The following is a 27925-nucleotide window of genomic DNA, read 5'->3' as shown; positions in this document are numbered from 1 at the left end:
CCGGGGCCACTGCGCCCGACAGGTCTGACCCTGCAGGGCGCATCAGCCCCAGTAGGCAGAGTCGTCACAGAAGCACCAGTACCGTTAGCAACGGTGCCAGTGCTTCTGTCTACCCACTCCCATGACTCTATAGGAATGGGGACTTACAAAATCCGCCGCCTGAATTCCCGCGCTGCCAGGACTTAAAATGTCCTGGTGTTACAGGAAGTTTGGTGCCGGATTCGGTGTTATTAGGTTGGTGGCAACCCTCTGGTTGCACCGGCAGGTTACCGCCAACCTCGTAATGAGGCCCGAAGTGTCTAAAAACAATGCAATTTCCAGGCAAGATTTTGTTTTCAACATCTGCTTCTGAAAGCATTGTTCTGAATGCGGTCAATATCAGTAGTTACTGACTGCACTCTAAACATTCTGATTGGCTGAGATGAGGTCAATAACGATTTTCATGTGCTAATATTTATTAGGCCAAAGTACTTATGGGGGCCTAAATAGTTGCCATTAATGAGCATGAGCTACTGAACCCAACGAGGAAGCCCCAAAAAAACAAGTGCAATGGGAGGGTCTGGTCCCATGCCCCCCCCAAGACGTATCTATGAATTGGTGAAAATGGTGCATTTTCAGCAGACAGTGAAACTTTGTTTTAAAGCAAACACAAATTACAATCCGTTTTTCTCACGTAACATGAACAAAATCCAATAGATACAAGGTTACCAATAGTAAACCAGGGCGTGATTTACCATTCCCAGGATGCCATGGCATACATTACATAGATGCCAGCATTACACCTGTGAGACCACACCCATGATGGTGTTATCTAATGAGGCCAGTATTGCCAGTCACCGTGAGAACACTGGCCTTGGCTGCGCACAATAATTATGTGTTACTATTAAGAAAGATCTTTTTGCTGCCTTCCCACCTGAGACATGTACGCTACCCTCCAACGGTTTGCAGTGTTGTACCGGCCCCTGCCTCTGGAGGAAAGTGAAGCCCCTTTACCCCCCTTGCCTTGCTAAGCTCCTCGGTGCTGGTGAACGTATGATATGATATGGCATTTATAACACGCCTATACACAAGTGTTTCAAGGCGCGACGAGGCAAGGGAGGGGGAAAAAAAGGGAGGACGGACAACAATCCTACTAGGCCAAGTGACATTCAGATCGCGCAAGTGCGTGGGAAGGGGGCAGGGACAGTGCAGTACATGGCAAAGATGATAACACTAAGTAAGTAGCGGCCAGAAAGTGGCAAGTGCATGGTAAGTGCAGACATCAGCTGTCAAGGGCTGGGAGGGAGACTGTAGGGATACAGGGACAGTCCCCAAGTGCAGGGGTTGCCAGGTGGGCAGTGCAGGTGTGAGACACTGGCAGGGGAAGGAACTGGTCCCGAGATCAGAGGGTGTCCAGGTAGCCAGTGCAGGTGTGCCACTGGCAATGGAGGTACCTGGGCCTAAGATCAGAGGGTGTCCAGGTAGCCAGTGCAGTTCCGGTTACAGCCAGGAGGTCAGCAGGGGAGAGGAGGAGAAAAAGCAGAAGCAAAGAGAAAGGTTTTGAGGTGCTTCCGGAACCGCAGATGGTTCTCCTCAAGTGTAATGGAGGCAGGAAGGCTGGGAGGCCCCTGTGTCTATCAGTGCAGGAGAACTCTGCTTTCCATTATGAAAACCTATGTTTTACACTACAATCTTCACCCTATAGCCAAGTGCGCTAAGGACACTGCGTGCCCCTTTCACCTTGTTTTGGTTAACTTTGTGGTTACTTGACATGTGATGTCCAAGACCGGCTGGTGGCAGCGAACACCCTACTCTCCTGTTTCTCACGCATTCTCACGTGCACCTTTGCCTTTCGCCGCTGTTTCCACTCACCCATGCCATGGTCGCACTGCAGGTAAACTCAAGACCACCCTCTGGAGACCACTCCGATACCTGTTTCATCAGCCGACTTTCAACACAATCCCATCTGGCACTAATTCCTATCGCCCTGGTGGTCACGGATTGGGATGGAAGTCAGACTAGGTTATGAAATGCTTTCTCTGGCACCAAACAAGCATTCGCTAAACCAACACTTTTCGATTGTGTCTAGGAATGGGACAGGCATTCTCCCGGCACTGCCAAAATGGTACTGCTTGGCCAAATGGCGTGATAACCTGGGCATATGAAAGCACAGCCTGGCAAATGGCTAGATAACACCTATATACAAGTCAAAACTATTGGATATGCCAAGCTTGGTCTTTAACTGAACATTTGTGCATCGAACCAATATAAATCAAGTGGCTGAAGGTGCATTTGTTTAAGACATTTTTATTACACCAGAGTTATAGCTGCAATTAGGCTACTAAGTCTCACCTTACAGCTTAGAAATAACAGAGCAAAGTTGAATGTTACTGCTCTATAGAGCGGGCTCAGGAGGGGGCATTTCGAGCATGCAAGGCAAGTAGTGGGTGGAAATGGCAAAGGGACTAGCATGGACAGTCAAATTGTGGGTAAACAACGACACCCACAAACTGTGCACCCCTCTCCCACTCCTTATACGTCATCTCCGTCAGCTGACGCTTAGAAACTGGTCTCCGGTATTAAGCGCGTTATAAAAGAACAATTACAAATGATGATATCATGCATCTCCCGCCTTTCCGCAGCCCACAGCAATAGGTACCTAGTTCATGGCAGCCAATCACAGAGCTGCATTAACATCTCTCTGCCTCTTACACAAAGCTCTGCACCGGACCATGTAGGGATGCCGCAACACTCCTGTGTCCACACAAGCCAGCTAGAGGCCTTACGCCGCCGTCCTAACACAGACTATCCTTCCAGACGGCGAGATTCAAGGCAGCTAGAGGCCTTACAATGCCGTCCTAACACGACTATCCTTCCAGACGGCGAGATTCAAGCCAGCCAGAGGCCGTACGCCACCCTCCTAACACAGACTATCCTTCCAGACGTGAGATTCAAGCCAGCTAGAGGCCTTACGCCGCCCTCCTAACACAGACTATCCTTCCAGATGCGAGATTCAAGCCAGCTAGAGGCCTTACAATGCCGTCCTAACACAGACTATCCTTCCAGACGGCGAGATTCAAGGCAGCTAGAGGCCTTACAATGCCGTCCTAACACGACTATCCTTCCAGACGGCGAGATTCAAGCCAGCCAGAGGCCGTACGCCACCCTCCCAACACAGACTCTCCTTCCAGACGTGAGATTCAAGCCAGCTAGAGGCCTTACGCCGCCCTCCTAACACAGACTATCCTTCCAGATGCGAGATTCAAGCCAGCTAGAGGCCTTACGCCGCCGTCCTAACACAGACTATCCTTCCAGACGGCGAGATTCAAGGCAGCTAGAGGCCTTACAATGCCGTCCTAACACGACTATCCTTCCAGACGGCGAGATTCAAGCCAGCCAGAGGCCGTACGCCACCCTCCCAACACAGACTCTCCTTCCAGACGTGAGATTCAAGCCAGCTAGAGGCCTTACGCCGCCCTCCTAACACAGACTATCCTTCCAGATGCGAGATTCAAGCCAGCTAGAGGCCTTACAATGCCGTCCTAACACAGACTATCCTTCCAGACGGCGAGATTCAAGGCAGCCAGAGGCCTTACGCCACCCTCCTAACACAGACTATCCTTCCAGACGTGAGATTCAAGCCGGCCAGAGGCCTTACGCTGCCGTCCTTACACGACTATCCTTCCAGACGGCGAGATTCAAGCCAGTCAGAGGCCGTTCGCCACCCTCCCAACACAGACTCTCCTTCCAGACGTGAGATTCAAGCCAGCCAGAGGCCTTACAATGCCATCCTAACACAGACTATCCTTCCAGATGGTGAGATTCAAGCCAGCCAGAGGCCTTACGCCACCCTCCTAACACAGACTATCCTTCCACACGGCGAGATTCAAGACAGAGGCCTTACGCTGCCGTCCTAACACAGACTATCCTTCCAGACGTGAGATTCAAGCCAGCCAGAGGCCTTACGCCGCCCTCCTAACGCAGACTATCCTTCCAGATGGCGAGATTCAAGCCAGCCAGAGGCCTTACGCCGCCCTCCTAACACAGACTCTCCTTCCAGACGTGAGATTCAAGGCAGCTAGAGGCCTTACAATGCCGTCCTAACACGACTATCCTTCCAGACGGCGAGATTCAAGCCAGCCAGAGGCCGTACGCCACCCTCCTAACACAGACTATCGTTCCAGACGTGAGATTCAAGCCAGCTAGAGGCCTTACGCCGCCCTCCTAACACAGACTATCCTTCCAGATGCGAGATTCAAGCCAGCTAGAGGCCTTACAATGCTGTCCTAACACAGACTATCCTTCCAGACGGCGAGATTCAAGGCAGCTAGAGGCCTTACAATGCCGTCCTAACACGACTATCCTTCCAGACGGCGAGATTCAAGCCAGCCAGAGGCCGTACGCCACCCTCCCAACACAGACTCTCCTTCCAGACGTGAGATTCAAGCCAGCTAGAGGCCTTACGCCGCCCTCCTAACACAGACTATCCTTCCAGATGCGAGATTCAAGCCAGCTAGAGGCCTTACGCCGCCGTCCTAACACAGACTATCCTTCCAGACGGCGAGATTCAAGGCAGCTAGAGGCCTTACAATGCCGTCCTAACACGACTATCCTTCCAGACGGCGAGATTCAAGCCAGCCAGAGGCCGTACGCCACCCTCCCAACACAGACTCTCCTTCCAGACGTGAGATTCAAGCCAGCTAGAGGCCTTACGCCGCCCTCCTAACACAGACTATCCTTCCAGATGCGAGATTCAAGCCAGCTAGAGGCCTTACAATGCCGTCCTAACACAGACTATCCTTCCAGACGGCGAGATTCAAGGCAGCCAGAGGCCTTACGCCACCCTCCTAACACAGACTATCCTTCCAGACGTGAGATTCAAGCCGGCCAGAGGCCTTACGCTGCCGTCCTTACACGACTATCCTTCCAGACGGCGAGATTCAAGCCAGCCAGAGGCCGTACGCCACCCTCCCAACACAGACTCTCCTTCCAGACGTGAGATTCAAGCCAGCCAGAGGCCTTACAATGCCATCCTAACACAGACTATCCTTCCAGATGGTGAGATTCAAGCCAGCCAGAGGCCTTACGCCACCCTCCTAACACAGACTATCCTTCCACACGGCGAGATTCAAGACAGAGGCCTTACGCTGCCGTCCTAACACAGACTATCCTTCCAGACGTGAGATTCAAGCCAGCCAGAGGCCTTACGCCGCCCTCCTAACGCAGACTATCCTTCCAGATGGCGAGATTCAAGCCAGCCAGAGGCCTTACGCCGCCCTCCTAACACAGACTCTCCTTCCAGACGTGAGATTCAAGCCAGCCAGAGGCCTTACGCCACCCTCCTAACACAGACTATCCTTCCAGACGTGAGATTCAAGCCGGCCAGAGGCCTTATGTCGCCCTCCTAACACAGACTACCCTTCCAGATGTCGAGATTCAAAAGGTCTGCAGGAAATACTTTCACAGTCCAGGCTGACTTTAAAAAAAAAAAAACACTTATTGGCCTCAAACATATCCCTTATAGCAAGTCAACGGCCTAAACGCCACAAAGGTTCCTGGCCGGGACCACTTGTTGGGCACTGCACCAGTCTCGCCAGGGGCACCTTTGGTAAAATGACAGGCGAATTGAGCTATTAAATGCAGGTTGGGCCAGTAGCACAGGCAGTGGTGGAACGACCATTGTGCAGATTGGCCTTTACCCCCCACCCTCCCCCCGCCCAACGCCCTGACATTTTAGGTTATATTGAGAGGCTTGACCTTGCTGATCTACAGAGCCGTGCAGGACAGAACATGTAAGGCATTTACTTGTTCGCACCTGATTTCATATGCATACATTTTTAGGCAATTCAAATCGTGATGTGGGGTTAGTGCTTGCATGCCAGGGGAGTGATTGGTAGGGTAGAGAGGGAACAGGAGACCGGTCTTTCTCACAGCAGTCCATAAATGGGTGCTTTCAGACTTAAAGGAGAGAGTTGACTGCTTGTAACATTGAAGCTGCACTAGAATAGTCTCTTTGGAATGTGTAAAGAAGTTAGATGCCCCCACAAAAGTAGGATTGCCCCCGCCCCTGCCACAGTCCCTGAAGTTAGACCCTCTCCCAACATTTGAAGCGTTAGCTCCCCCCCCCCCCCCCCCCGCCTGCAATGGCACAGGGCAGTCCCTCAGAGGGAATTTCTAATGATCATGTCTTGGTATGTTATTTATGACCTCGTCTGAAGGAGGGGGTTCAAGCAGCCCAGATGGGATTCGAACCTGTGTCTTCAGCTGCACTAGGGGGAGGTTCTAGGCCTTTCATAATTACACCCGACAGTTGAGTGCGCCGTAATAAATGCTGATTTCTTTACAATTCGAGCAATCTCCAGAGTTAGGAAAGGGCCGAGGATCACAGGACGCACGTTTGAGAGATGAAGTCGCGGAATAAAAGCAGGCGATCATTACACCCGTCGCGGTTTTAATGCCACTGCAGTGGGGCGGGGGGAGGGGGCTTGGGGGGTCAGAACGAGTGGGAGGGACTGGAGCCATTTATAAAATGCTACCTTCGCACATTCCTGTCCTTAAAAAGGCATCTGTGGCGTGTGGCTGAGGTCCAGGTGCAGAGAGAGCGGCAGAGGTCCAGGTGCAGGAAGAGCAGGAGAGGTGCAGAGAGAGTGGCTGAGGTTGAGGTGCAGGGACAGCGGCAGAGGGACAAGGAGAGGGGCTGAGACCCAGGCGCGGGTGAGCGGCAGAGGGACAGGGAAACAGGGAAAGCGGCAGAGGAGCAGGAGGGCGGCAGAGGAGCAGGGAAAGCGGCAGAGGTGCAGGGAGGGCGGCAGAGGTGCAGGGAAAGCGGCAGAGGAGCAGGGAAAGCGGCAGAGGAGCAGGGAAAGCGGCAGAGGTGAAGGGAGGGCGGCAGAGGTGCAGGGAGGGCGGCAGAGGTGCAGGGAGGGCGGCAGAGGAGCAGAGGTATAAGTATAGGCAGAGTAACACAGCTGCAGGCACAGGGAGAGCAGCAGAGGTGCAAAGAGAGCAACTGAGGTCGAGGTGCAGGGAGAGCAGCAAGGGCGTAAAGAGAGCAACTGAGGTCGAGGTGCAGGGAGAGCAGCAGAGGTCCAAGTGCAGGGAGAGCGGCTGAGGTCCAGGTACAGGGAGAGCGGCTGAGGTCCAGGTACAGGGAGAGCGGCTGAGGTCCAGGTGCAGGGAGAGCGGCTGAGGTCCAGGTGCAGGGAGAGCGGCTGAGGTTCAGGTGCAGGGAGAGCGGCCGAGGTGCAGGAAGAGCGGCAGAGGCGCCGAGAGACTGGCAGAGGTGCCGAGAGATCAGCAGAGGTGCCGAGAGGGCGGCAGAGGTCCAGGTGCAGGGAGAGCGGCAGAGGTCCAGGTGCAGGGAGAGCGGCAGAGGTCCAGGTGCAGGGAGAGCGGCAGAGGTCCAGGTGCAGGGAGAGCGGCAGAGGTCCAGGTGCAGGGAGAACGGCAGAGGTCCAGGTGCAGGGAGGGCGGCCGAGGTGCAGGAAGAGCGGCTGAGGTCCAGGCGCGGGTGAGCGACAGAGGTGCAGAGAGAGTGGCTGAGGTGCAGGGAGAGAGGTAGAGTGGCTGAGGTCCAGGCACGGGGAGAGCGGCTTAGGTTCAGGTGCAGGGAAAACAGCAAAGGTTCCGGTACAGGTAGAGCAGCAGAGGTGCAGAGAGAGCGGCAAAGGTGCAGAGAGAGCGGCAAAGGTCCAGGTGCAGGAAGAGCAGGAGAGGTGCAGAGAGAGTGGCTGAGGTTGAGGTGCAGGGACAGTGGCAGAGGGACAAGGAGAGTGGCTGAGACCCAGGCACGGGGAGAGCGGCAGAGGGACAGACAGGGAGAGCAGCAAAGGTGCAGGGAAAGCGACAGAGGAGCAGAGGTAAAAGTATAGGGACAGTAGCACAGCTGCAGGCACAGGGAGAGCAGCAGAGGTGCAAAGAGAGCAACTGAGGTCGAGGAGCAGGGAGAGCAGCAGAGGTCCAGGTACAGGGAGAGCAGCTTAGGTTCTGGTGCAGGTAGAGCGGCCGAGGTGCAGGAAGAGCGGCCGATGTGCCGAGAGAGCGGCTGAGGTCCAGGTGCAGGGAGAGCGGCAGAGGTCCAGGTGCAGGGAGAGCGGCAGAGGTCCAGGTGCAGGGAGAGCGGCAGAGGTCCAGGTGCAGGGAGAGCGGCAGAGGTCCAGGTGCAGGGAGAGCGGCAGAGGTCCAGGTGCAGGGAGAGCGGCAGAGGTCCAGGTGCAGGGAGAGCAGCAGGGGTCCAGGTGCAGGGAGAGCAGCAGGGGTCCAGGTGCAGGGAGAGCAGCAGGGGTCCAGGTGCAGGGAGAGCAGCAGGGGTCCAGGTGCAGGGAGAGCAGCAGAGGTCCAGGTGCAGGGAGAGCAGCAGAGGTCCAGGTGCAGGGAGCGCAGCAGAGGTCCAGGTGCAGGGAGAGCAGCAGAGGTCCAAGTGCAGGGAGTGCAGCAGGGGTCCAAGTGCAGGGAGTGCAGCAGGGGTCCAGGTGCAGAGAGAGCAGCTGATGTCCCCAGGTGAAGAGAGAGGAGCGGAGGTGCAGACACAGGGAGAGTGGCTGAGGTCCAGCTACAGTGACGGCAGCAGAGGTTCAAGTACAGGGAGAGCAGGAGAGGGGCAGGGAAGAGAGGCTGGTGTCCATGTGCAGCGAGAGCGGCGGAGGTGCAGGTCTAGTAGGAACGTGTTAGGCAAGCAATGGCTTTTTATACTGTGCACATCATCAGCGTAGACCAGTGCTTTTAAAGTGCCGAAATCTTGCCGGTTTGGGTGAGCTGTCACTCAGACTGTAATCTGTGGAGTGAAAGGAAAATAGGGAAAAGGGGGGTAATCGGATAACAAAACAGACGTCACAACAAAAAAGGAAAGAACAGAAGATTGCGTGATGGCGATTGCTCGGATGCAGGAACGAGGTCATGAACGGTCCATATTGGACACTTCGCTTGACTTGTCTGTTGGCAGCGCAATGTGTTGGTATTATTTAAGTGATGGGTGAGTGATGGCTTTGAGGTGTCCTCAAGAGTTCCTGTGAGTTGCAGGGGCTTAAAAAACACGTATTAGTACCGAGTTCCCTTGTCAGGAGAATTCAAGAGACAAGAGACCGAGTGATGCTGGGCCCGCGGACAGAGGTGTCAGAGTTGGCTCAGTGCTGAAGAAAAGTAGGGGTATCAAAAGGGCAATATGACCTGCATCTGCTGCCCTGACTCCTACTACTGCATCTGATGCCTGACCACTGCTGCTGCATCTGCTGCCCTGCCTCCTGCTGCTGCATCTGCTGCCCTGCCTCCTGCTGCTGCATCTGCTGCCCTGCCTCCTGCTGCTGCATCTGATGCCTGACCACCTGCTACTGCATCTGGTGCCCTACCTCCTGCTGCTGTATCTGCTGCCATGCCCCCTGCTGCTGTATCTGCTGCCCTACCTCCTGCTACTGCATCTGCTGCCCTGACTCCTGCTGCTGCATCTGCTGCCCTGCCTCCTGCTACTGCATCTGCTGCCCTGACTCCTGCTGCTGCATCTGCTGCCCTACCTCCTGCTGCTGCATCTGCTGCCCTGCCTCCTGCTACTGCATCTGCTGCCCTGCCTCCTGCTGCTGCATCTGATGCCTGACCCCCTGCTACTGCATCTGGTGCCCTACCTCCTGCTGCTGTATCTGCTGCCATGCCCCCTGCTGCTGTATCTGCTGCCCTACCTCCTGCTGCTGTATCTGCTGCCCTACCTCCTGCATCTGCTGCCCTGACTCCTGCTGCTGCATCTGCTGCCCTGCCTCCTGCTACTGCATCTGCTGCCCTGACTCCTGCTGCTGCATCTGTTGCCCTACCTCCTGCTGCTGCATCTGCTGCCCTGCCTCCTGCTACTGCATCTGATGCCTGACCACTGCTGCTGCATCTGCTGCCCTGCCTCCTGCTGCTGCATCTGCTGCCCTGCCTCCTGCTGCTGCATCTGCTGCCCTGCCTCCTGCTGCTGCATCTGATGCCTGACCACCTGCTACTGCATCTGGTGCCCTACCTCCTGCTGCTGTATCTGCTGCCATGCCCCCTGCTGCTGTATCTGCTGCCCTACCTCCTGCTACTGCATCTGCTGCCCTGACTCCTGCTGCTGCATCTGCTGCCCTGCCTCCTGCTACTGCATCTGCTGCCCTGACTCCTGCTGCTGCATCTGCTGCCCTACCTCCTGCTGCTGCATCTGCTGCCCTGCCTCCTGCTACTGCATCTGCTGCCCTGCCTCCTGCTGCTGCATCTGATGCCTGACCCCCTGCTACTGCATCTGGTGCCCTACCTCCTGCTGCTGTATCTGCTGCCATGCCCCCTGCTGCTGTATCTGCTGCCCTACCTCCTGCTGCTGTATCTGCTGCCCTACCTCCTGCATCTGCTGCCCTGACTCCTACTACTGCATCTGATGCCTGACCACTGCTGCTGCATCTGCTGCCCTGCCTCCTGCTGCTGCATCTGCTGCCCTGCCTCCTGCTGCTGCATCTGCTGCCCTGCCTCCTGCTGCTGCATCTGATGCCTGACCACCTGCTACTGCATCTGGTGCCCTACCTCCTGCTGCTGTATCTGCTGCCATGCCCCCTGCTGCTGTATCTGCTGCCCTACCTCCTGCTACTGCATCTGCTGCCCTGACTCCTGCTGCTGCATCTGCTGCCCTGCCTCCTGCTACTGCATCTGCTGCCCTGACTCCTGCTGCTGCATCTGCTGCCCTACCTCCTGCTGCTGCATCTGCTGCCCTGCCTCCTGCTACTGCATCTGCTGCCCTGCCTCCTGCTGCTGCATCTGATGCCTGACCCCCTGCTACTGCATCTGGTGCCCTACCTCCTGCTGCTGTATCTGCTGCCATGCCCCCTGCTGCTGTATCTGCTGCCCTACCTCCTGCTGCTGTATCTGCTGCCCTACCTCCTGCATCTGCTGCCCTGACTCCTGCTGCTGCATCTGCTGCCCTGCCTCCTGCTACTGCATCTGCTGCCCTGACTCCTGCTGCTGCATCTGTTGCCCTACCTCCTGCTGCTGCATCTGCTGCCCTGCCTCCTGCTACTGCATCTGATGCCTGACCACTGCTGCTGCATCTGCTGCCCTGCCTCCTGCTGCTGCATCTGCTGCCCTGCCTCCTGCTGCTGCATCTGCTGCCCTGCCTCCTGCTGCTGCATCTGATGCCTGACCACCTGCTACTGCATCTGGTGCCCTACCTCCTGCTGCTGTATCTGCTGCCATGCCCCCTGCTGCTGTATCTGCTGCCCTACCTCCTGCTACTGCATCTGCTGCCCTGACTCCTGCTGCTGCATCTGCTGCCCTGCCTCCTGCTACTGCATCTGCTGCCCTGACTCCTGCTGCTGCATCTGCTGCCCTACCTCCTGCTGCTGCATCTGCTGCCCTGCCTCCTGCTACTGCATCTGCTGCCCTGCCTCCTGCTGCTGCATCTGATGCCTGACCCCCTGCTACTGCATCTGGTGCCCTACCTCCTGCTGCTGTATCTGCTGCCATGCCCCCTGCTGCTGTATCTGCTGCCCTACCTCCTGCTGCTGTATCTGCTGCCCTACCTCCTGCATCTGCTGCCCTGACTCCTGCTGCTGCATCTGCTGCCCTGCCTCCTGCTACTGCATCTGCTGCCCTGACTCCTGCTGCTGCATCTGTTGCCCTACCTCCTGCTGCTGCATCTGCTGCCCTGCCTCCTGCTACTGCATCTGCTGCCCTGACTCCTGCTACTGCATCTGCTGCCCTGACTCCTGCTGCTGCATCTGCTGCCCTGCCCCCTGCTGCTGCATCTGCTGCCCTGCCTCCTGCTGCTGTATCTGCTGCCATGCCCCCTGCTGCTGCATCTGCTGCCCTGACTCCTGCTACTGCATCTGCTGCCCTGCCTCCTGCTGCTGTATCTGCTGCCCTACCTCCTGCTACTGCATCTGCTGCCCTGACTCCTACTACTGCATCTGATGCCTGACCCCCTGCTACTGCATCTGCTGCCCTGACTCCTGCTGCTGTATCTGCTGCCATGCCCCCTGCTGCTGCATCTGCTGCCTTGCCTCCTGCTGCTGCATCTGCTGCCCTGCCTCCTGCTGCTGCATCTGCTGCCTTGCCTCCTGCTGCTGCATCTGCTGCTCTGCCTCCTGCTGCTGCATCTGCTGCCCTATCTCCTGCTACTGCATCTGCTGCCCTGACTCCGGCTGCATCTGCTGCCCTGACTCCTACTACTGCATCAGCTGCCCTACCTCATGCTGCTGCATCTGCTGCCCTACCTCATGCTGCTGCATCTGCTCTACCTCCTGCTACTGCATCTGTTGCCCTAACTCCTGCTGCTGCTACTGCTGCCCTACCTCCTGCTGCTGCAGTGGCTGTCCTACCTCCTGCTACTGCTGCCCTACCACCTACTACTGCATCAGCTGCCCTACCTCATGCTGCTGCATCTGCTGCCCTACCTCATGCTGCTGCATCTGCTGCCCTGCCTCATGCTGCTGCATCTGCTGCCCTGCCTCCTGCTGCTGCATCTGCCCTACCTCCTGCTACTGCATCTGCTGCCCTGCCTCCTGCTACTGCATCTGTTGCCCTAACTCCTGCTGCTGCTACTGCTGCCCTACCTCCTGCTGCTGCTACTGCTGCCCTACCACCTACCACTGCATATGCTGCCTTACCTCCTGCTATTGCATCGGCTGCCCTACCTCCTGCTACTGCATCTACTGCCCTACCTCCTGCTACTGCTGCCCTACCTCCTACAACTGTATCTGCTGCCCTACCTACTACTGCTGCTGCATCTGCTGCCCTACCTCCTACAACTGCATCTGCTGCAAATGCATATGCTGCCCTACCTCTTGTTACTGCAGCTGCTGCCCTACCTCCCGCTACTGCAGCTGTTGCCCTACCTCCCGCTACTGCAGCTGCTGCCCTACCTCCTGCTACTGCAGCTGCTGTCCTACCACTGCATCTTCTGCCCTACCTCCTGCTACTACAGCTGCTGCCCTATCTCCTGCTACTGCAGATGCTGCCCTACCTCCTACAACTATGCCCTACCACCTACCTCTGCATCTGTTGCCCTACCACCTACCACTGAATCTGCTGCCCTACCTCCAGCTACTGCATCTGCTGCCCTACCTCTGTGACCCCTTCTCCTCCCACTGCATTTGCTTCCCTATCTCTGTGACCCCTTTTCCTACCACTGCATTTGCTACCCTATCTCCAGCTACTGCATCTGCTGCCCTACCTCCTGCTACTGCAGCTGCTGTCCTACCACTGCATCTTCTGCCCTACCTCCTGCTACTACAGCTGCTGCCCTATCTCCTGCTACTGCAGATGCTGCCCTACCTCCTACAACTATGCCCTACCACCTACCTCTGCATCTGTTGCCCTACCACCTACCACTGAATCTGCTGCCCTACCTCCAGCTACTGCATCTGCTGCCCTACCTCTGTGACCCCTTCTCCTCCCACTGCATTTGCTTCCCTATCTCTGACCCCTTCTCCTCCCACTGCATTTGCTTCCCTATCTCTGTGACCCCTTTTCCTACCACTGCATTTGCTACCCTATCTCTTTGGTCCCTTATCCTCCCACTGCATTTGCTTCCCTATCTCTGTGACCCCTTTTCCTACCACTGCATTTGTTGCACTACCCACACTACCCCATTGGCGGTTTCGTCTTTCCCTGTTCGCTCCATGTCCTTGCAGCCCTGAGTGCCCTGAGGCTGCACAATGGCACATCAGAAAAACTGCAACAAACTGTTGAAATACAGGAAACATGAGCTGGGCCTCCATTGTGTCAAAAGCTATAGAAACTCCGAAGAAAGCTTTGCAAAGTAAAATGGGTAGTTGTTGCAAAGAGCAGCCCAAAAGAAAGCAGAAAGGAGGAGGGGCTGTGTTCAGGATCCCATTCTCTAATGGGCTGTTTGTCAGGGCCCCTGATTTAATTTGTACATAATCGGAGCATGTAATCCCATGTGAAGTGCTGCCAAGAGTTGCCTCAGCGGGTTCCTCAGATGGGAGGAGTGAACGGGACACAGCAAGAGGCCCCTCTCGGACTGCGCAGGCCTGGGAGTAGCAGCACAAGTATAGTAGCAGGATATAGTGAATTACATGCGGAAATACGTGGAACAGAAGTACAGCAAACCGCAATAGCAACAACACCTGAAGTGGAAGCAGTAATGGCATGAGTAAAGGAGCTATAAAAGAAGCCTACATATAGTATGAGTTAACGGTACTGCTGTGACTTGTAACCGTACTACTAGAAATAGCATGAGAGCAATAGTAGCAGTACTCCAATAGTTGTAATAAAAACAATAGTTATAGTAGCAGCATTAGTATGTGTGTTGATAATAGTAGCACTCGCCATAGCATCCATAACAGTGTTGGTGACAATACTACAACAAAAAAGTCTATCCGTTTTAGTAACAGGGACAGTACTCCAGGTATTATCATGCAAATTAGCAGCAGAAGTAGTGATAGGGGAAGTAGCGATGGACCGAATATCGGTCACAGCAGCAAACTATTCATTTGGTTTGCCCAAATCACTCATCCAAAACGCAGATGCGTGTGAAGATTAAAAAGATACACAGGAGAGACTCATTGAAATTTCAAAAAGCCAAAATTGCGAGCCACTTCCTGGGTTCAGTAGTACCCCCCCGGATACCTAGATAAGCGAGGCATCTTCTTCTAGATAGCCCCTCATGCTACCATTAGTGTAGTCCCGCTGCCCAATTAGGGGAGTCCCAGGGCAGCGACCCGGGGTGGGGGCAGTAGTCTGCAATATTAAGCACAGTGTTTGCACAAACTGCACCGCCGCAGTAACATTTTGTGCAGGGGCAACATTTTGCACGTGCACAAACACATTTTGTGCAGATATATTTGCAATGGCGATAATTCCGCTTGCAGAACTTCTCATAGCCCTACCCAGATGTTGGTAGTTGGCGCACCCTGTAAATATAAAAGCTGGCACCTTTACGCAAGGTGACCTGCAGCACAATACAAAACCCATCCAGAAAAGTGTTTCACGGTGGTTTGTTTTTAAGTATTTTATGCCATGTCCCCTCTAAACAAATCTGTCTCGGGTACAAAGGAATGTCAAATGTTGGTATCCAATTAGTTGCACCAGGTGGGGCGGCGGTGAGAAAGACTGGGTGCAAAGCTTGCATCTAGCAGGGTAGCAGTCTGCACCATTTCCCTTCATGCTTAGAATATGGAAGCTAAAAGTGTGGGTCCATAGCCACGACTTGGGCTTCCCCTGGATTGTGGGTGGGTGGGCGAGGGGTGTGATCGTAGTCACGGGGGGGCGCAGGTTCTGATAACATCGCCTGCGATTGGGCCATTGCCAGCGGGCAGCTCAGTTTAACACATTCTATTTCAGAATTCGATTTCTATTTTTCAATTCTGGCCCGGAGGTAGGTCCCTCCAAACCACAGGCCTGAAATACAGCAGCAAGGGCAGGGCCTGTGCCACTGGAAAGCACAGGTGATCTGCCGCCCACATGCCACCGATGGCATGGGGGGTGGGGGGGGTTCACCCAAGGTTGCCACCCACCGCACGGACCAGAAAAGAAAACTTCCCTTTCATTGCCGACCTGGCCGGCATACTCTAGGTTCCGCCCCAAAGCTCCTGCTACTGTTTTTGGGAGAGGGGTGCTCAACACACACGATTATAAACACAAAAATACGAAGAGAACTCAAAGAACTCACACGATGCGAGAAACTGAGGCTTGCACACATTTACACTGCCTGTGAGAGTAAGATGGCGACGCAGTGGAGGCATGCTGTGTTCCACCACAACATCACTCGAACAAGTGGCGCAAAAAAGCTTGCAGTGCAGTATGGAGAGGCTATCTCAGGGGCAACGCGCTCGCCTTGGAAGCAAGACTAGGCAAAACAACACAGGTTCGATCCCCGGGTCTGAGTTTAGAAACCTCTGAGCGCTTATAAATGACCAATTACAATGCTATGAATAGCTCACAATACACACTTGGTAGTTTCCTGCACTAGCTACAACAGCTTCATGGTATAGACATGCTGTGCTTGATCCATCTGATTCGCTTCAATGCGCTAACTCTCCCTTTCACGTCCTCTTTGTTCAGCCTAAAAATAGGCAAGGTCAGTTTCAGCCCCATTTCTCGCTGTTAGTTCATATGTACGTTAACATACATGCTCATGAAATGTACAGCGTCTAAGCATGTGGCCTGGCAGAGCCTGAAATTCAATCTCTTAGGAGAGCCCACCAAACAGGCCCAAGTCCAAAACTGGCCCACTGACATGAAGTGGGATGGATTCACGACTCAACTCTCACCCAGAGCAAAATCGCTCTCTTTACCTTCACCGCAGCCTCTTCTTCAAAACATAGATCGCCAAGGAGCACGGTACCAGTTCATGAGCCCGCGTGCCCACACAATGTCACGCCATTCACCCCGGCCCCAGTTTTAGAACAGTTATCCAAGCAATGGTCCTCTCTCACCTGATGGTGACAACAACTCAGCCGCAAGAGACCCACATGCCACCTTTACGCCTGTGAAAGTCATGCAGCACATTGTGACACGCCACATCCAGAATTAAGACCTTTCAACCACATCACTCGCCTCCTCAAGGAGCTGTGCTGGCTACCCCTTCACGCACGCGTCATGTTCAGGACCGGCCATATCCCCTACAAAGCAGTCACAACCAAAACACCACTTTACCTGACCGCGAAACTCCTCTCTAGAGGCCAGTGCACCACCGGAAGCCACAACAAAAGCAGGCTGGACACAAAGAACTGGCAGAGGGTGGAAGCATGGAAAGAGGGGCTTTCCTGCTTATGCACACTGTCCCTGGTACAAGTGACCAATACAAAGAAGGCAGGCCTCCTCTATACTAACCTTTAGAAGCTAACCAAAGAGCCCAGATCCTGCCACTCACTGATCGCTTTCGTGAACTCCATGTCTACACTCTCCAGAGCTAGCGCAGCCGCGCCTCCTTATCCATCCCGTCAGCTTCTGCTACCGCCGCACCGTACCTCTAAATCTTGGGTGCATCCCACATACACAGCACTCTCCCGTTTCCCAGCAGGGCTTGCCCTTTATAAATCCCATACATACAAAGGCTAACAGTGTTACGTACATTTTAAAGCAAACGGACGCAATATAAGAACTGACACACACGCATATTTTTTAACAGACTAGTGTGCAAAGCTATTGTACAAAAACAAAGCACACTTGATACCGACGACTTAACACTCAAGTCAGAGGCAGCGAAAAAGCGGTGCCATGAGTCAGTTACGTATCACTTCGCGCGGCTCGCGCGGTATCGGGTGGCCTAGAAAAGCTTATGAGGTCGATGTAACTACTGTGGAGAACCCTTGTACACTAGGGGTACAGACAGAAGAAATGTCTCAACCCCACATTGAGTAAACCTCGGGATTGGCGGTCCCGACACTGTACTACTGACTGACTCACGCTAACAGACCAATCTACCAAAGAGATACGCAAAAATACAGTGGTGGCAGGACGACAAATCCCAAATGATGCACTACTCGACACTCGCTCTATGGATGAACATGCCACTCATTTTTGTGATTACATCCTCGACAATCACATTGGTATCATGTGTATCACAGAAACGTGGCTAAAGGAATCCAGTGGTCTGAATATTGATTGATCCACTCCTGAGGGGATGATATGATATGATATGGCATTCATAACGCGACTATACACAAGTGTTTCGAGGTGCGAAAATTCTCTGGTCAACATCAGGAGAATGATAATGGAGGGGGGGCTGCTATTTTAGCAACACAAGATCCTTGTCTCTCTCAGTCACCAAATGTCTGCGAGAGAGGATGCTGCATGAGGCTCCTTAAAGCGACCCCATCTCCCAACAAATTTATTCACATCATCTTGGCATGCCGTCCACCCACCGACACACCTACTTTCAATGGGGAAGGCATCGATATTCTAGCTTCTTTGAGTAGACCGCACAGCTGGACTATCATTTTGGATACTTTAATAGGTGGCTAGGTAATGTCCTGGACATCGAGCAGTTGCTTCAGAATATTGTCGTTATTCATAGCAAAGGACCTACCCACAATAAGGGTCATGTACTAGAGTGGGAGGCAACTAGGAATTTGCCTCCCATCCTCTTGGAAGTTAATCTAGGTGTATGGTCAGACCACTATTTTGTTAATTTTAAACTCACTCTACCCACAAAGTTAGCTCAGAAAAAGAATGTGCTAAAAAAAAGGCTGCCAGGAGGAATTTCAATAACATGCACATGGGAGATGTGGGAAGTTGTAGGACTAGGTTATGGACGCCACCTTGTATACCGATGCTTCGCACATGTTATCAGCTAACTATAAAAAATACCTGAATGAATTACTAGAGCGAGTAGCCCCTACGAAATCACAGAAAATTAGAGAAAGATCCAACAAGCAGAATTGGTGCACACAAGTCCTAACCACCAGAAAGCAGGAAAAAAAGTATAGCAGGATGTAACTGGGGAAAAAGGTAGGACAGAAAAAGCAGGACCATTTGGAAATCCCTGGACAAATTATAGAGGAGTGAGATATAGGAGACTAAAATAAATGTTTTAACGCGCCGATTGAGAAATCGGGAAACGATACAAAAAAGCTTTTTGACATTCGAAGGAAACTAGAAAACCTCATGTCCAGTTAGACTTGTTTATCTATACGAAAGAGGCCCAGCGGGTCTTCGTAGATAAAATTAAAATTAAACTAGCCCATTTCGAAATCGCAGCCAATATGACCCAGGCCAACCATTTCAACATACCCAAAGTTTTAAAAAAAACCTTTGCAAGCTGCTAATTCAGCGCTTGCTTTTAACTCTATCTCAGTGGATCGGAGGGGTGATACACTGAGGATAATGCGTCCAACAACACGTGTGGGGGGCACTAAGCCCATCTAAGAGGATCTTAAACCACGTTGAATTGTTTACTCCATTCCTTACATGCTTCACCAATGCCACCTTCTCTTACGGGACTGCTCCAGACAATATAAAAAATGTGCCAGTTACCTCTTTAATTAAAAAACCTGGTCAGGATTGAAAGGTATATGGTAACTTGAGACCTACAACAAATGTCCCATTTCTATTAGAATAATTGATAGGATTGCTACTGTGCAATTTCAGGGAGACCTGGAAGAAGCCAATATTCTACATTCCAGGCAGCCAGGTTTTAGGTCCAACCACGGCACAGTGATTGGCGTGGTGGACCTGCACACCCACATGCTGCATTTGTGACCAAACGCAAGTCGGGGCTGCTGATGTTATTGGATTTATCAGCAGTCTTCAACCTTGTGGACGATGAGAGGCTCATTGCAGCCCTCTCCGACAAAGGATATTGTTCCGTATAATATATTGAATGGATCAGGGGTTACTGCTTCAGACTCGGCACCAATCACGTGCAGCGTGCCCCAGGGTGCATGCCTCTTGCCGGCACTTTTTAAGGTTTACATTTTCTCCCGTGTGACTTACTTGAGAACATGGGTGCTCAGTTCACCGCCAATGCCGACGACACTCCACTTATAATTCAGCTGAGTGGGGATTATGTTAGGGATGTGTTATGATCTCCAGCAACTAGGAGGCAATTCAAGCCTGGATGTCAACCAATGGTTATGCCTCAATGGTCGCAGTTGGGTCATCTCAAGCAAGAGCTAAGCTGGAAGCTCAGTGTTTAGGATTCTCCATCAACGACCATCGCATCAAGGTGTCCAACACGGTCATTATTAAACCTTCTCTTGCACCCGACGCTCAGGTGGACAATCTGATAAACACATCCAAATACCACTTACAATGGCTACGACGGGTCAAGCCAAATGTCTCCACTAGAAACTGTGAAACTTTGGTGAGAGCAACCATAATGCCTAGGAATGAGGGTGGCAGTGCCTTACTGAGCGGCGCCGGCAAAAACTCGATCCAAAAACTACAGACAAAAATCGGAGGCAAACAAAAAAGGGCTGCGTATGTAAACTAACTTTAGAATCCCCCAGTAGCCCACACCCCCACCCGATGGCTGTAATTCTTGAGTGAGCACTGAAAATTGGCCGAGTCTGCGCAACAGTAAAGCTTTTACCCAGAAAGCCCAGAGGACATGGAGTGGAAATGGAAATAAAAATAATCGGCGAGGTTAAGAGACTAGATTCCTTTCAAAGTTTAGTGGAACGTGGAGGCGGCAGGCCAGCGCCGGAGACTCGGGGCCTATCGGGTCCCAATGAGTCTACGAGGGCAGGAAGGGCGCTTTTGGAATCTTCCTTGGTTCACCCTAAAGTGCCGCGTCCTGATGGGAGTAAAATGATGTCAGAATTTCAGAGTACGCACAAGGAGCCCCAATGAGCGAGTAGCTTGTGTAAAGTTGTAGCGCGCTCATCGGCCAATGGGAAGGCCTCGTAGCAGTTTACACAATGTTTGTTGCAGAATGTTAAACATTTGGCACGTGTACAGTTCGCAAATGGGCCTTAAAATAACACTGCATGCAGAATAGCTCATCAAATCCACTTAACACAAGAGACCACCGCTTACCAGTAATAGTCAGCAGAGTGTTGCGGCGGTTGGGAGTGTGCGGTTGTAGTGTGGTGTGCAGGTAGCTATGTCATTTGCTGGTGAAATGTCAACAGTACTGGGGGTCAAACCTCACAACATGACATGACGCGTGTCCGGCTGCATTGTATTTTAATGTAAATGTTACTTTAGATCATGCACATGTTCTATAGGTGCTGGACATGCCGGACACCGTACCACATTCCCTCCATATGCATCCTGATGCTGTGCTTCCGTTTCTCTCTCCCATCCCATTTTTAGGAACTTTGGGTTTCACCCTAAGTCACCCAGGGTAATCCAGACGTGGACCCCTTGCCCACTGTTCTTAGAGAGGCACAGCTGCACTTCCCTGATGAGGCCCAACTAGGCCGAAACACGTGTCTGGGGTTGCTGTTGGTACTCTTGTTCAGAGGAGAATTGCCTAGCATTTCAGTGCTGCACCCCCTTGTGGCGGGACTAAGACTGATATGCAAACGCTTATTTCTCCTCTGTGAAAGGTACAGTGAGCTAAAACGTGGCTGTAGACCCTCCCGAGTGGGCAGGTTATTTGGCTGTGCTGGTTCTTGGTAGAGGGGCTCCCAGACCTTTTGTGTACTTTATATTTGTAGTTTTTCTAATCCCAGTATAAATGCAGGACTGCAAACCCCAGAATGCAATGAAAAAGACGAATGACAAATGTACACTGTCACACATCAGATGGGACGACGCAAGCGCTTTGAATTTGGCTCTTACAGTGGACCTCCACTTATATTAAGAAAGACGACAATTTATTTATTTATTTATTTATTAGCATTTATAGAGCGCACAGCAGCCCTTAGGCATCGTGGCGCTGTTACAAAGCAGAGACTTGCTGGTTACAAAGAAGGTGGAGAGCATCTCTGGCTTGGTTTTGAAGTAGTGTCTCACTTGGATCGAACAGCCGCTACCCAGGAATTGTGAAAAGGAAGCCCACGGCTGGAAAAGAGGTGGCCATGTGAAATCCAGCTCTCGGGCCCCATTTAATCTACCATACATAGTACAGCAAGTAGAGCGCTCGCTTCGACATCTGTGCAGAGCCTGCGGATGCAGGTTCAAATCCCGGTAGGGCCGAACTCAGCCTTTCACCCTTCCGAGGTCGATAAATGAGCACCTCACACCGTGGGTAATAAAAAGCAGCGCTCAGATGCTTGAGGTTTCGTAGCGCTATATAAATGCAAATTATTATTATTATACATGCCAACATGCCCCAGGTCAATCAGGTGGTTTTTCCGTTTGCAGATGTGTAGTCTTGTGAGACCCTATATAAATCCAGCTCTACAAGTCCCGGGATATCGATATGATATATTTCATTGATAGCGCGCCTATGCACAAGTGTTTAAAAAATAGGTAAATAAAAATGAAAACAAGATTAGATGAGCACCATTTGAAGGCCATGAAACATGCTGCCGGAATCAGCGTGGGTCGACAGCTGCCCGTCACATGGGTACCTGATTTCAAACAGTGTCGAGAAAGGTGGGGTGTAACAGCTTGCATGCTGGCAACTTAAAATTAAATCCTAGGAGAAAAGTGTCACTTCTGGGGAGCAGAACAAAAAGCAGAGGGTCTTCGCTATTAACCCAACAGCGACTAAATAGCCACTTCCTGCAAAACGATTGCCTCACAACAGCCAGGGGAGTGTTTGATGGAAGGTTTGTCAAATCCCCACAATGGCTTTTCACAGCATTGAGTAGGCTGCTGGTCAGGTGACCACACCCTGTCACTCTGTTGCTCCACCCACCTCCGGTTTTAAGGCCTTCCAACAGTGCCGGCCCCACATCTACGTCTGTGTGTGTTATTTTTGCCCCCCTGTTCCGCCCCAAGACTACAAACAAATACTATCATGCAAAAGCGCTGTGTGATTTTTGAATAGGCGCTGGTGCCGTGCCTCTTTCACTCACTGTCATGTTAAGTGTCAGTCAATGACTTTCTAACAGTGAGTGACACGCAAACAGAAATTCATTGACTGACACTTTACACCGGGGCACTGCAGATAAAGGGTGCATGACATTTTACATTGTGTGAGCTGGCGGTGCCCTTTTATCTGCAGCACCCCTGTGCCACCGCACCACTTGATCGCCCTTTGAGCCAGCTCTGCCTTCCAAGCCTCTACACCACCCATCTAATCAGTCTTCCTTACGCGTCCTCAATGCGGTATCCTCAGCGAAGGACATGCAAAGACAAGGACAGGACCTGTCTGTGCCTGCTCCGGCATGACAGAACCAAGGGCCTGACCCACTATCCTGCATTTCACCTACAAACTGATTATCGCTACCACTGCCAATCACCAAAAGACATCATGTGTCTCCTCCCACCACAGCCCATCCCCACTCTCACTAGGGTTCGAATGGCCAAGTGTCCGTCCTAAGCGGCCTCGGCAAGCTACCCTAGCGAACCTCATCAATATTATCCTTGCCCCCATGGACCACATGCACACGCTCTCTCAGGCTGATCAATGCTCGCTCAGCAGTCGCTCACGCTGCAGAGATCTAGGACCTCATCTCGTACAACCTTGATGCCCCGTTCATCACTGAAGCATGGTTTACCCCATCCTCCCCACATGCTTCTGACGTCCTCTTACCCCAAGGCTACTGCATCCAACATGCCGACCAGCCAGGAAGGGCAGGAGACGAAGTGGCAATCATCCACAGGAGCGATTGGCCATGCTCCATCATCGCCTCTCCCAGAAAAAAAGCTCATTTGAATCACTCCCCGGCCAGTTCCCTCTTTCGCACAAGGAATCCATCACCTTCCACCTCATCTACAGACCACCTCCCAGGAGGGACTTTTACATTGCAGACATCTTTAACTTACTCTCCTCTGCCAAATTAGCACTTTCAAATAATGTCTTTCTTAGTGATTTTAACGTCCCCGAGTCGCATACCTACATACTCAAAGCATGCATTTTGCACTGACCACTTCCATGGACCTTAAGCAAATTGTGCGCTCTCCCACGTACAACAAAGAAAACTCCCTAGACTTGGTCTTCACATGACCCCCCCCCCTGCATCACCTGTGCAGACCCAATCCCACTTGACTGGTCTGACCACGCCGCCATCCCATTATGTCACCCACTAGACTACGGCTTACAAAGGTCAGGGTAAATGCCCCTCTCTCAATGCTGCTCAAATTCCCAGTCAATGAGCTCGAACCAAACTTTGCAGACTTCCCCACCACAGGGAATGCCTTGGGCCTCCTGGAATTATTAAGAAACTCGGCTATGAAAATGGTGAACACTTATGCCCCCCTGAAATCCAGCCAGGCTAAGACCAAACCATCTGCCCCATACTACACCCCCGAGCTAGCTTCCTACAAATCCTCATTCAGAACCTTAGCAAAGCGGTGGCGCAGAAACCATAACTCGGGAGCCCTGACCTACCTCAAATCTGAGCGCAAACCGTAGGATTCTGATTGACGATGCCAAAGCCGCTTACTATTCCACTACCAGTGCGGCAGCCTCTAACGGGAGCAAAGTAGTTCACAGATGTCTGTATGGAGAAGCTCCGAGATATTTTAAGAAGCAATTTCCTTTGTACCTGCCTCAAAGACACCTTAGATCAGAGGATAAGGCTTATCTGAATATTCCTAGAGCTAAACGTGTGCAAGGGTGGGGAAATCTTCCCCAGTGAAGGCAGCAAAATGCTGGAACGAATTGCCACTAACTCTATGACTAGAAGAGAACTACCAGAGTTTCAGGAAATAGTTGAAAACCCACCTCTTCCAATGATAACCTCATTATCTTTCCGCAGACCGCCCTCTACAGCACATAATATTATGCGCACGGCATTACCCCGGACACTCCCGCGCCCTGATGCCTGAGGGCTATCGGCGCGTTATAAACAAACACATAACATAGCATAACATAACATAGCCCTCTTCGAAGTATTAAAGCATTGTACCAAACCCTCACCCAACCCCGAGGTACCAGCAACTCAGGAAAAATGTGACAGAATTAACAGGTTTTTTATTGAAAAAAATAGACACAATCCGAGAGTCCATCGCATCAACCTCCCACAGCACTAGCCTTCCCTGCACCGCAGCATACACACTGCCCCTCTGGACCAAATTCTCTTCTCTCTTTCCCCCGGATCGCCTCAAAATGATTGCCTTCCTCAAACCTACTTCTTACTCTGACGATATAATTCCGGCCTCCATCATTAAACAATTGACAGGCCAAACACTCAATGCTCTCCTCAGCATCATCAATGCCTCCCTCATAGAAGGGTCATTCCAGGACACCCTCAAGACGGGTCTCATACGACCTCTTTTGAAATAACCAACCATAGATCAGACAACCTGGCCAACTACAGGCCCATTACGAACCTACCTGTTTATTGGCAAAATCTTGGAACAAGTAGTTCCTACACAACTACTCACCAGTATCGAACAACTATACCTCCTAAATGACTATCAGTCTGGGTTCTGCACAAATTGTGGCCTCAAGGCAGCCACCATCCAGCTGGTGGATGATGCTCTCCAAATCATGGGTATGGGCGACTCATGCCTCCTCGTCCTCCTTGAACTCTCAGCTGCATTCTCGGCCTCAACTCTCGGCTGCATTCGACCCCATCGACCACACCATCCTTCTAGCCCTCCTTGCTCACAGGATTCTCCGACACTGCCCTGAATTGCTTTACCTCCTACCTCTCAGGCAGACACCAGGCTGTCCAGATGAACAGGTTGCGTTCTAATCGACTCTGCCTGTGGTGTCCCCCAAGGCTCCATCCTCTCACCAGTTGTTTTTAACCTTGACATTAAGCCTGGAGCACTCTTTTCAAAAATCCCAATATAGCCATAGACCAACATGCAGAAGATGCTCAGTTGTACATGAGAGTAAATAACACACAGGACATTGTTCATCTCCGCAATTACCTAGCCATCATCCGACCTGGATATCTACCGCCTTCCTCAAAGTTAACCCATTCAAGACTGAATTAATCCTCATCGGTACGCCTGCAAAAACGTGTCCAACATGACTCAATGATATGCGCCTAGAAGGATTTGATCCCCAACTCTCAGACTCAGCAAAATCCTTAGGCTTCACCATTGACAGCAGCCTGTCGATCCAGAAACACATAGCCAAGAAGGCCCAAATACCCTGGCTCACAATCTCTACCCTTCAAAAAATCAAACTCTTCATCCGGCCATAGGACTTCCGAACCGTAGTGCAGGACCTTGTGGTCTCGCACATCGATGGGGGAAATGCTCTCCTGAGAGGGCTCCCAGCTGCTCACTTGGCTCCCCTAAAAGCAGTCCACCAGGCTACAGCACGTCTTATGACGGGAGCACAGATATTTGACTGAATTACCCTCATCCTACACAAATTTCAATGGCTTCCATACTGTTCAAGACTGTATGTATCTACAAAGCAGTCACGAGCAGCACACCAATGTACCTGGCGGCTAAGCTTCACATATCTGGTGGCACACGCTCCTCTCGCAGAAAATCAACCTACCGGCTTGAATCATAACTCATCCGCAAAGAGAGGACCCACAAACAATCTTTTCCTTTTCATGCACTCACCAAATGGAACTCGATCCCGGTGACGGCTCCGAACACCCTCACAATTCTCCAATTTTGCAAATCTCTCAAAAGATGGCTCTTTCAACAACACCTGACCGAGGACTAATTCCAATGGACGCAGATACCGGGGCACAGGCCTCATAGTACTGCGCTGTCAAAAGATGCCAGCCCAAATGCTGGCTACCCACACTCTGTATAGCGCTCCACTGCTCTTGAACTAGGTCGGTGCTTTAAACAATAAAATAAACAAATGAAAACTAAAGTCACAAAGTCCACCTCCATGGACTGCTCCAGGTTACAATTGCAAGGACCATGCAGGTAGACCACAGTCTGGTGCTGCTGCGAAGAGGTAACGTTGCACCACCTCTTCTCAGAGGAGGAAATGTATAGATCCTGCGTAAATCAATGTCTAAACAACATTTAGCAAAGATCAAATATAAAATGTGCTTTCAATTACTTCATTCAAGCCCAATGGAGACACCAGCAGACCATGAAATCCACTATCCGATGAACACTCCATTGAACTTAAAGCCTCAACTCTTCATTTTTCTTCAAACACAATTGAATAGCTTTGGAAACAGGTGGGTATGCACAATACCGAAAGAGTGCCACTTATAAAGATATAGGGACCTCTAAAGTACCTACCTACAGACGATCAAATATCGGGGGATCTCAATAATCCATGCAGGTAGGAATGTGCACTGCTGAGGGATCACTGGCACTCGTCGGCGGTTCTCAAGGTCAAATGCAGCGAGGCATTTTGGAAGAATATGAATGCAATAAATGTACATGCGTTGGATCTGAATGGCTTAGTATTTGCATATTAATCAGTAACAATGAAAACCTCCTGGACCGTCCGATCGATGGACCTACATAGGAATCTCTCGAAGACTTGCAGAAGGGTTTGGAAAGAACTGATGGAACAAGTGTACTATCTGGCGATACAGAAGGCACTAGGGTCCTAAATGAGCAGGAGATACATTTGCATAGAAGTGATCAGAAAGTGGGTTATTTGCATATTCATTGGTTATACTGAAAGCCCGACATGGTGCCCTGCTAAGGATTGCTCCAGTGAACAGGCATAGGTAAATCAAGTACCTATAGATGGACATGAATATAAAGGGCTTCTTACCTTATAGTAGGCTCTTTGGAGGTAGTTGTAAGGGATTCTCCGGTAGAACTCATGCTTGACATCGTCGCTAACATGGTGCAGGGACACCGAACCCAGGCGGTCTTCCTGGCAGTACCGCACACAGGCCGCTCGGGCCAGCACGCTCCTGAAGAAGGCCAGTTCCCAGAGTTGCGTGTGTCCACTAGGGAGGGGGTGCTCCTGCCTGCACCCCCTCCTGCACCGCAGTCGCGTCTCCCGCAGCTGGGCATGGCTGTTCAGCGCCCCTTCCATGTAGTGTACCACTTGATGGTAGTCCCCACGGTAGAAGGCATCAACCCCTTGCTCATAGAGCAGGTCATAGGGCTGCGGCAGTTCAGAGCGTAGGGTCTGGGCCAGGAGGAGCAGTAGTAGGGTGCACACTACCCGACAACAGGGTGATGGCTCCACGGGCAAAGCCATGTTCACACTTCCCACTGCCAAGGCACTGAACACTCAACAACTATCGCTTAGACCAAGAAGCACTGAACACCTCCAACCTGAACCCTAGGTCACTACCACGCACGCACTGAGGCACACACAGCTGCCAACTTGGGATCGATCAACTGCACACCCACCACTTGGGCAAAGACGCACCCAACAGCTGCCACCTGGGCAAAGAAGCTTAAACCACCTACTGGCTGGGTGAAAACACACAACACCTACTGTCTACACTGAGATGCACTCAACACCCATTACCTGAACACAGAGGCCCTCAATCATCTACCCCATGGGCACTGATGAACTCAAAAACGACCACCTTAGTACTACGGCGCACACCACCTAACAGACTGATGCACACACCCCTTA

General features: G+C 52.0%; 1 protein-coding gene across 2 annotated transcripts in view; it reads right to left on the bottom strand.

The window, feature by feature from the left end:
* Positions 1–27676, bottom strand: part of P3H2 (prolyl 3-hydroxylase 2) — a 460038-nt gene extending 432362 nt beyond the window's left edge. For both annotated transcript variants that reach the window (XM_069617454.1, XM_069617455.1), the window contains exon 1: positions 27101–27676. In XM_069617454.1, the coding sequence (XP_069473555.1) occupies positions 27101–27538 (438 nt within the window). In that variant the 5' untranslated portion in view covers positions 27539–27676. The remainder of the gene's footprint in view (positions 1–27100) is intronic.
* Positions 27677–27925: the final 249 nt, after the last annotated feature.

This window comes from Ambystoma mexicanum, chromosome 10 (genome assembly GCF_040938575.1).
Source record: "Ambystoma mexicanum isolate Mex_15411 chromosome 10, UKY_AmexF1_1, whole genome shotgun sequence".
In the NCBI taxonomy this organism is placed as follows: Eukaryota; Metazoa; Chordata; class Amphibia; order Caudata; family Ambystomatidae; genus Ambystoma; species Ambystoma mexicanum.
The sequence above is the reverse complement of the archived record's forward strand: the minus strand, read 5'-3'. Positions and strand labels throughout refer to the sequence as shown.